We start from the raw sequence: 8,742 nt of genomic DNA, 5'->3' as shown, positions 1-8,742 counted from the left end.
CTAGTGTTACAACCAAAAAGGTGGCCAAGATCAGGCGATCCCGTTGGACGGTGTCCTCGGCATCTCCGGGGGAACGGGTGACTTCACCTCGCAGCTAAAGCAGCAAGGGATTATCACCGAGAATGTCGTGGGCCATTGCATCAGCATCTATGGCGGTGGCTTCCTCTACTTTGGGGGCGACAGCAACATGGTGCCCACTTCCGGTATAACCTGGCTTCCCATGGCTCAGAGAATCGGGTAACTCAACATAACACTCAAGTACGTATAAAGGGGTATCTGGCTTCACACATTTCATGGCAATACATTTCCTTTATTTCCCTTTCAGGACTTACTACACACCTGGCGAAGCAACACTGAACCTCAATGTGCAACAGGAATACCCGGTGAGCATGAAACCAATGAGGACAATCTTTGACAGCGGTACCACATACACCTACGTGCATATGACCACATACGCTCGCCTTATTAACGCGGTACGTTTCACATCACAGCTAGCGCACATATGCCAGTGCCCCTACATTTGAATAGAGTGGTTACAGCACCAGAATGAATAGAGAAACTAGCAAACTAGACATGTCATTTGGATCATGCAGGTTGGAATCACTCTCCAGAGTTCGTCACTTAAAAGAGTGTATGATACTGCGCTGCCTGTATGCTGGAAAGACATAGAGCCAATTCGATCCATTGATGACGTCAAGAATAAATTCCAGCCACTTGATCTGACCTTTGGCCATGGTGACAACCAGGTCACCCTGGAGATCCCTCCAGAAAACTATATTATTGTCTCGGTAAACCTTGGAGCGGTGACTCCACACTGACTATTAGAGTGGATCAACGGAAGATCATTTTGCTAATATATCCACATTTTTTATATTGCAGGAAAGCGGGAATGTGTGCTTGGGCATCCTCAATGGATCACAGAAAGGTCTGCAGGAACAGAACCTAATTGGAGGTCTGAAGTTCAGATAAAGATTTTCCCTAAGAAAACTATGAGGCCATGCTTCTTTTTAATGATTCCCTTATCGGTTTTCTGTTCTTCAGGTATTGCAATGCAAAATCATATAGTGATATATGATAATGAGAGAAAACAGATCGGGTGGGTCCGCTCGTCATGCGATGGAATGCCGGGTCATGCGCCTCTCATCGGGTCGCGTCTCTGAATGAAGTTTGCGTTGAGATGCTGTGGGATACATGCGATGGAATGCCGGGTCATGCGCCTCTTATCGGGTCGCGTCTCTGAATGAAGTTTGCGTTGAGATGCTGTGGGATATAGAAGATATATGGAAGTAGAACTGAGATAATACCTTCACGAGAATTAAGAGCTTTCATCAGAAAGCCAGATGATATTTTTCACGCATGTTCCAGCCAAGTTACTCCGTGAATGTTGTGGTGTAAGTAGCAAATACACACGCTATATGACAGTGCATGACCATAACATTGATAAATGGACATCACAAACGCATTCACTCAAACCTCAGCACACAAAAGGAAAAAGAGAAGCGAAGTCAACGCACAGATTTACATCTATATAATTTCCGTAGTTAGCAGTCGTTGTTCCTCAAATAATATCCCAAAGTCAGCCAAGACGCTTCTGTGTTTTGCCTATTCCACATCATGGTTTCTTCTCCTACATGATTAACTGGACATAGTTGGTGCACCCCTAAGAGGCCAGCTCCAAACTAATGTCCAATGTCTACAATGCATAGCGAAAACATACTCCAAAGGCTACAGTACCTGTTGCGGAGCGTGGCAACCTCCAAGGGCAGGTCGTTGGGAGGCAGGCGACAGCGGGACAGGGGATGGCCTTGCTCCACACGGAGCTATCCTGGCATCGGCATGTGTAGAAAGCTTGCCAGGGGTCCACTCATCCCATCCAGGGAATGGTGGGCATTTCCCATTTCGTCAAACACCTAGCGCATGGTGACCGGCACAAACCGATGTGAGGTTGGAGTTGTGAACTTGAGATGCACTGAGGGCATCGCCAGCGGCGCGACGCATTTCGGACGCCCAAAAGTGGTCGCGAGCGTCCGTTTGCGTCGCCCCGCGGACATATTTTGTCCGCTCGTCCGTTTGCGTCTGGGTGTGCTCCCACTGGGACGACCCATTTTTTTGAATTGCAACATAGTACAAACATTGAAAGTAGTGCATAAAAATGCATAAAAACTATACAAAGTAGATCTATAGGCCTAAACTACTTGCTTCCTGACGGGCCGGAACCGTCGTTGCGTCGCTCCGTCGTCTGCTTCTCCGCCGCCTCCCACGCGGCCGCTATGGCTCGGTGCGCCGCCGCGTCCTCTTGCAGGCACTGCTCCAGCCTCGCGTTGGCGGCTTCGTCCTTGAGCGTCTCGAAAGACTCGACGAGGGCCCGCTGCTCGGCCGCCTTCTCCTCTGGCGTCGGCGCATCAGGGTCATCGGAGGACCAAGATATCTCCGAGTCGGAGTCCTCGAGCCGCAGCGGCGGCCGCCAGCCTGCGCTGTTCCAGCCTCGGCGTCCAACGCCGCGTGGCCCGCCGGCTCCTCTCGTACTTCCTTCTCCGCTTCGGCCCGGGGCCGCGGCGTCCCTGACCGGGTGGAGGAGATCGGTGCTATCTTCGGAGTCGAAATCCTTGGAGGAGCTCGACGCCGGAGGAGGTGGAGTGGGAGGTGAAGGTGGAGGTGGAGGCGCGACAGCCTGGCCGCGTCCGGCGCTGCTCATGGTGGATCTGCTTGAGAGGAAGCGGCACTACGGCAGTGGCGGCTAGGGTTTCTGGGGAGGAGATGAGATGCTCACGCCCCTGTATATATAGGTCGGAGGCAGGGCGACGGCCGCGCCACGCGTGGCATCGCCATTACTACGTGCGCAGAGGTAGGCGACGACCGCGCGCCACGCGAGGCATCGCCATTAACGCGGCCGCAGACTGCCGAAGCGACGCCTCGGTGCCGATGGCGCAGAAGACGCATCGATGCTGCGCACGCTCGCGGAAGCCGAGGCACGCCATTAACGTGGCCCTGCAAAGGCTGCAGCGCGCCGCCCGGAAGTAATGCCGCGGAAGACGAAGCAGTTATGCCGCTGCCAGGCGGGCCCGTGCGAGGACCGAGCGGACATTTTCCGCGACCGCCGAGCGTCCGCCGAAACGCAAACCTGGCGCATATTTGGGCCAGGTTTGCGTCTCCGCGGACGGCCCGGTCACTTTGCGTCACGCCGCTGGAGGTGGTGCACAACGCATTTTCGGTCACGGCGGACACAAACGGTTGCTTAGCGTCCGTTTACGTCGCGCCGCTGGAGATGCCTTGAGGCGTTATGGACAGTGGGTAATCCAGAGGGACGGACGTACACCGCCGGCAAAATCACGTGGAGCCTCCGAGAGCTTCTCGGGGCACCCACTTGCAGCAGCGTGTCCCCTTCATGGAGAACGGATGTAACCGGCATCCCACCATTGGCATTGCCGGAAAAGGATTACTGCTCGTCGGCTATGACCAGGGCATACAGAAATGGCGGAGCCCCAGATGACAAGCAGCGCAAAGCACATTTCTGAAAATTAGAGAACCTCTAGCAGATTCCTGAAAATTATCTTATCCTACAAACTGCCCGTATAAGGCCGATCGAGCATAGCGCAAACTATCCACCATCGAAGACTCGAAGCACAAACTGCTTGTCACGACCCAGGCCGGTACCACCAACAAGATGGGCCACCAGGTGCTTCCCGACAAGGCCCAGCCCAAGACGTACGAGACGTGAGCCCGAAGCCAAGCTCTCGGTAAAAGGAGGTCAATCCCAGGAAGGAAGAACTGAACAGATTAGACTAAGTCTTGTTCCCCTCTCCTCTCTCGCTGTGTAGCCCCAATTCGGGGCAGATCCTGTAAGAAACCCGTATCACGAGATGAATTCGTGAGGTTGTATCGGTAGGAACCTTACATATGGTATCAGAGCAACAAATTCACCACCAGATTTTTCTTCCGTGCGTAATTCCGAAGCGGTGGGGAGGCGGATCTCGATCTGCATCTCCATTTTGCGACGGTTGATCGGAGAATCGGAGCTTCACCCTGGCACCGAAGCGAACCACGGCGGCGGAGAGGAAGATGGTGGAGGGCGTCATGGCCGCTAAGGAGGCTACCAACACCAAGCTGGATGCGCTCACGGAGCAGCTCGCTGGGCTTGCCGCCTGGACGAAGAACATGGATGCAGCGGTGGCGGATCTCGCGTCCGCGACGACCACACTCAAGCTCCACGCCGAGGACGCCGCCACGCGGTTGGGCCTCATCGAGTCGCGACCGCCTCCGACGCCACCAGCGGCGAGCGCGGCAGCGCGACGGCCCGATGGGCACGGCTTCGACAACACTACACGGGGGAACATCCCTGAGGTCCATGGACCTCATCGATTACCCCCCGGAAAACGGTACGATCATCGCTCAACCTTATCTCCGAGGGCATGGGGAAGAAGAGTACTATGAGAGACCATCCCACCACTCGCGATTCACGCCTAAGATGTATTTTCCCCGTTTCGACGGAACCGATCCCTCCATCTGGAAGGACAACTGCGAGATGTACTTCGAAATTTATGGCATCTCAGATTGATGAAAGTCAAATTTGCCATGCTGAATTTCGTCGGCAACGCAGCCCTCTGGCTCAAAACTCTCCAATCCAAGCAGTATTTGATATACTGGGAATACCTCTATAAGGCTGTCGAATCCTACTGGGGCAAAAACAAATTCAATTTGTTTATGCGCCAGATTCTTAATATCCGCCAAACAGTAGAGAGCTACACAGAAAAATTCAACCACCTACGCCACCAAATTCTCCTGCATGATCCAAATACGAGTGAGGTTTTCTTCGTGGAGAGATATATAACTGGCTTATCTGATGAAATTCGTTCTGCTGTTTTACTTCGAAAGCCCGAAGATGTGGATACTGCGAGTATGCTTGCCTTGTTACAGGAAACGGAGCAGGAAAACATTCTGACACCATCACCACTCCTACAAGGCGAACTCCAAGTACAACTACAAGGCCAGTGGAGCAGCAGAGAAGGCCAAGTTTCCGGTCCGTGCTGATGATACGAAGAGACCGGACAAGCCTCGCTGGGATGACAAGCTCGAGTCTCTGCACGCGTACCGCAAGTCCAAGGGCGAGTGCTTTAATTGCGGCGAGAAATGGAGCCGCACCCACAAGTGCCCTGACAAGGTTTCCCTCCACGTTTTGGAGGAGTTACTGGACGTGCTGCCACCAGGAGGGGATGCCAGCTTGGAGAGCCCAGACGACATGAGCTCCGAGGATGAGCTCATGTGTGTCGACCTGGCAGCGGTTGCGGAAGCAATGCCGACGCGCCGCCGCACAATTCGCCTGCATGGTCGCGTTGGCCAACAAGAGGTGCTCATTCTGGTAGATTCTGGGAGTGGAGCGTCCTTTGTGGATGCAGCATTGGTGGAGAAGCTGCACATGGCGAAGGAGCAGTGTGCGCCATCGCGGTTTGTTGTCGCCAACGGCGAGACCATGACAAGTGATCGAATGGTGCGGCAACTGTCTTGGAAATGTCAAGGGAACTCCTTCCAGCAGGACATGAAGATTCTTCCGCTCAGTCTGTTATGACATGATCCTTGGCGGCGACTGGTTGGAGGAATTCAGTCCCATGTGGGTACATTGGCGTCAGCGACGTATGTGATTTCGCCACAAGGGAAAGAAAATCACTCTGATGGGCTTCCAGGACCAGGGCAACGTGGGCCAGCCTATCAATGCTCAGCAACTGCAAGGGCTTCTTCGTCGAGGGGCACTGGCGCAGTGTATCCATGTCCAACCAGTACATCAAAAGGGCATTCACAGGATAGAGGTGTTACAGGGCAGCGACTCTCCCACAGAGTTGTCTGAAGTTCTGGCAGAATTCCAAGACTTGTTTACACCAACAGATACTCTGCCTCCCAGACGCAAACATGATCAAAAGATTCCATTGGTACCTGGGGCTCAACCAGTCAACGACCGCCCTTACCGGTATGCACCACACCAGAAGGATGAAATCGAGCGACAGATTCATCAGATGCCGAGGCAGGGGATAATTCGTCACAGCTCCAGCCCCTTCGCGTCACCTGTGTTGCTAGTAAGGAAGAATGATGGCACCTGGCGATTCTGCGTTGACTATAGACAGTTGAATGCCATCACGGTGAAGCATAAACATCCAATGCCAGTGGTAGACGAGCTGCTCGATGAATTGGCAGGGGCCAGATGGTTTACCAAGTTGGACCTTTCTTCAGGTTATCACCAGCTCCGTATGGAAGAAGGGGAAGAATACAAGACGGCGTTTCGCACGCACCAGGGACTGTATGAGTTCCTGGTAATGCCTTTCGGCCTTACGAATGCGCCAGCAACCTTTCAAGGGGTCATGAACCACATTTTCGAAAAGATGCTGAGAAAAGGAGTGCTTGTATTCATGGACGACATATTGATCTATTCGCCAACCCTGGAGGAGCACCAACAGCAAGTCCGTGAAGTATTTCATATTCTCCGAGCCCATCAGTTGCAGTTGAAGCAGACGAAGTGTACTTTTTCCCAGCAGAATCTGGAGTATTTGGGACATGTGATTGGCACAGCAGGCGTCGCCACTGACAGCTCAAAAATTGACACAGTGCAAGCATGGCCACGGCCCACGACACTCAAACAACTGCGAGGGTTCCTTGGCCTTACAGGGTACTACCGCAAGTTCATCAGGAATTATGGGATGATAAGTAGGCCGCTCACACAGCTGCTACGCAAGGGGACGTTGTTCCAATGGACACCAGTAACAGAGGAAGCGTTCGCCAACTTGAAGAGTGCGCTGGTCCAAGCTCCAGTCCTAGCACTTCCTTTCTCTTTTTGCCTTTTGTCGTTTGCTTGGCCTTGAGGGGTGCACTTGTTGAACTTGACCTTTTCTCATCTGCACTTCTAGCTGATGATTTGCTCGTGCCAGCAATGTCCTTCTCCTTAGCCTTTTCATCCTTCTTTTGGTCAATTACCTTCGCAAGAGTGCGTGTATAGTCATCCTTCTTCTCGTGTAACTCATACTGCGATGGTGTGTTCAGAAAACTAGTAGCATATTCTATTTGCTTCTCTGTGTATGGCTCTGGCGCTGGAGGTTTTGGCTTATGAAAAAAATCATAATTGTATTTCTTAACAATGGCATCATTTTCCTCCGGGGTACGATCCCGTTGGACGGTGTCCTCGGCATCTCCGGGGGAACGGGTGACTTCACCTCGCAGCTAAAGCAGCAAGGGATTATCACCGAGAATGTCGTGGGCCATTGCATCAGCATCTATGGCGGTGGCTTCCTCTACTTTGGGGGCGACAGCAACATGGTGCCCACTTCCGGTATAACCTGGCTTCCCATGGCTCAGAGAATCGGGTAACTCAACATAACACTCAAGTACGTATAAAGGGGTATCTGGCTTCACACATTTCATGGCAATACATTTCCTTTATTTCCCTTTCAGGACTTACTACACACCTGGCGAAGCAACACTGAACCTCAATGTGCAACAGGAATACCCGGTGAGCATGAAACCAATGAGGACAATCTTTGACAGCGGTACCACATACACCTACGTGCATATGACCACATACGCTCGCCTTATTAACGCGGTACGTTTCACATCACAGCTAGCGCACATATGCCAGTGCCCCTACATTTGAATAGAGTGGTTACAGCACCAGAATGAATAGAGAAACTAGCAAACTAGACATGTCATTTGGATCATGCAGGTTGGAATCACTCTCCAGAGTTCGTCACTTAAAAGAGTGTATGATACTGCGCTGCCTGTATGCTGGAAAGACATAGAGCCAATTCGATCCATTGATGACGTCAAGAATAAATTCCAGCCACTTGATCTGACCTTTGGCCATGGTGACAACCAGGTCACCCTGGAGATCCCTCCAGAAAACTATATTATTGTCTCGGTAAACCTTGGAGCGGTGACTCCACACTGACTATTAGAGTGGATCAACGGAAGATCATTTTGCTAATATATCCACATTTTTTATATTGCAGGAAAGCGGGAATGTGTGCTTGGGCATCCTCAATGGATCACAGAAAGGTCTGCAGGAACAGAACCTAATTGGAGGTCTGAAGTTCAGATAAAGATTTTCCCTAAGAAAACTATGAGGCCATGCTTCTTTTTAATGATTCCCTTATCGGTTTTCTGTTCTTCAGGTATTGCAATGCAAAATCATATAGTGATATATGATAATGAGAGAAAACAGATCGGGTGGGTCCGCTCGTCATGCGATGGAATGCCGGGTCATGCGCCTCTCATCGGGTCGCGTCTCTGAATGAAGTTTGCGTTGAGATGCTGTGGGATACATGCGATGGAATGCCGGGTCATGCGCCTCTTATCGGGTCGCGTCTCTGAATGAAGTTTGCGTTGAGATGCTGTGGGATATAGAAGATATATGGAAGTAGAACTGAGATAATACCTTCACGAGAATTAAGAGCTTTCATCAGAAAGCCAGATGATATTTTTCACGCATGTTCCAGCCAAGTTACTCCGTGAATGTTGTGGTGTAAGTAGCAAATACACACGCTATATGACAGTGCATGACCATAACATTGATAAATGGACATCACAAACGCATTCACTCAAACCTCAGCACACAAAAGGAAAAAGAGAAGCGAAGTCAACGCACAGATTTACATCTATATAATTTCCGTAGTTAGCAGTCGTTGTTCCTCAAATAATATCCCAAAGTCAGCCAAGACGCTTCTGTGTTTTGCCTATTCCACATCATGGTTTCTTCTCCTACATGAT

At 51.4% G+C, this 8,742-nt stretch overlaps 1 protein-coding gene across 1 annotated transcript in view; it reads left to right on the top strand.

Moving 5' to 3' along the window:
- The window catches only part of LOC124696638 (aspartic proteinase Asp1-like), a 7,081-nt gene extending 5,921 nt beyond the window's left edge, over positions 1 to 1,160 (top strand). Inside the window, exons 2-6 of the mRNA XM_047229342.1 lie at positions 5 to 237; positions 326 to 473; positions 594 to 788; positions 880 to 952; positions 1,042 to 1,160. Of these exons, the coding sequence (XP_047085298.1) occupies positions 5 to 237; positions 326 to 473; positions 594 to 788; positions 880 to 952; positions 1,042 to 1,160 (768 nt within the window). The remainder of the gene's footprint in view (positions 1 to 4; positions 238 to 325; positions 474 to 593; positions 789 to 879; positions 953 to 1,041) is intronic.
- The last annotated feature ends 7,582 nt before the right edge of the window (positions 1,161 to 8,742 follow it).

The sequence above is a fragment of the Lolium rigidum genome, chromosome 3, assembly GCF_022539505.1.
Source record: "Lolium rigidum isolate FL_2022 chromosome 3, APGP_CSIRO_Lrig_0.1, whole genome shotgun sequence".
Classification (NCBI taxonomy): domain Eukaryota; kingdom Viridiplantae; phylum Streptophyta; class Magnoliopsida; order Poales; family Poaceae; genus Lolium; species Lolium rigidum.
This window is presented reverse-complemented; position numbering and strand designations above follow the sequence as displayed.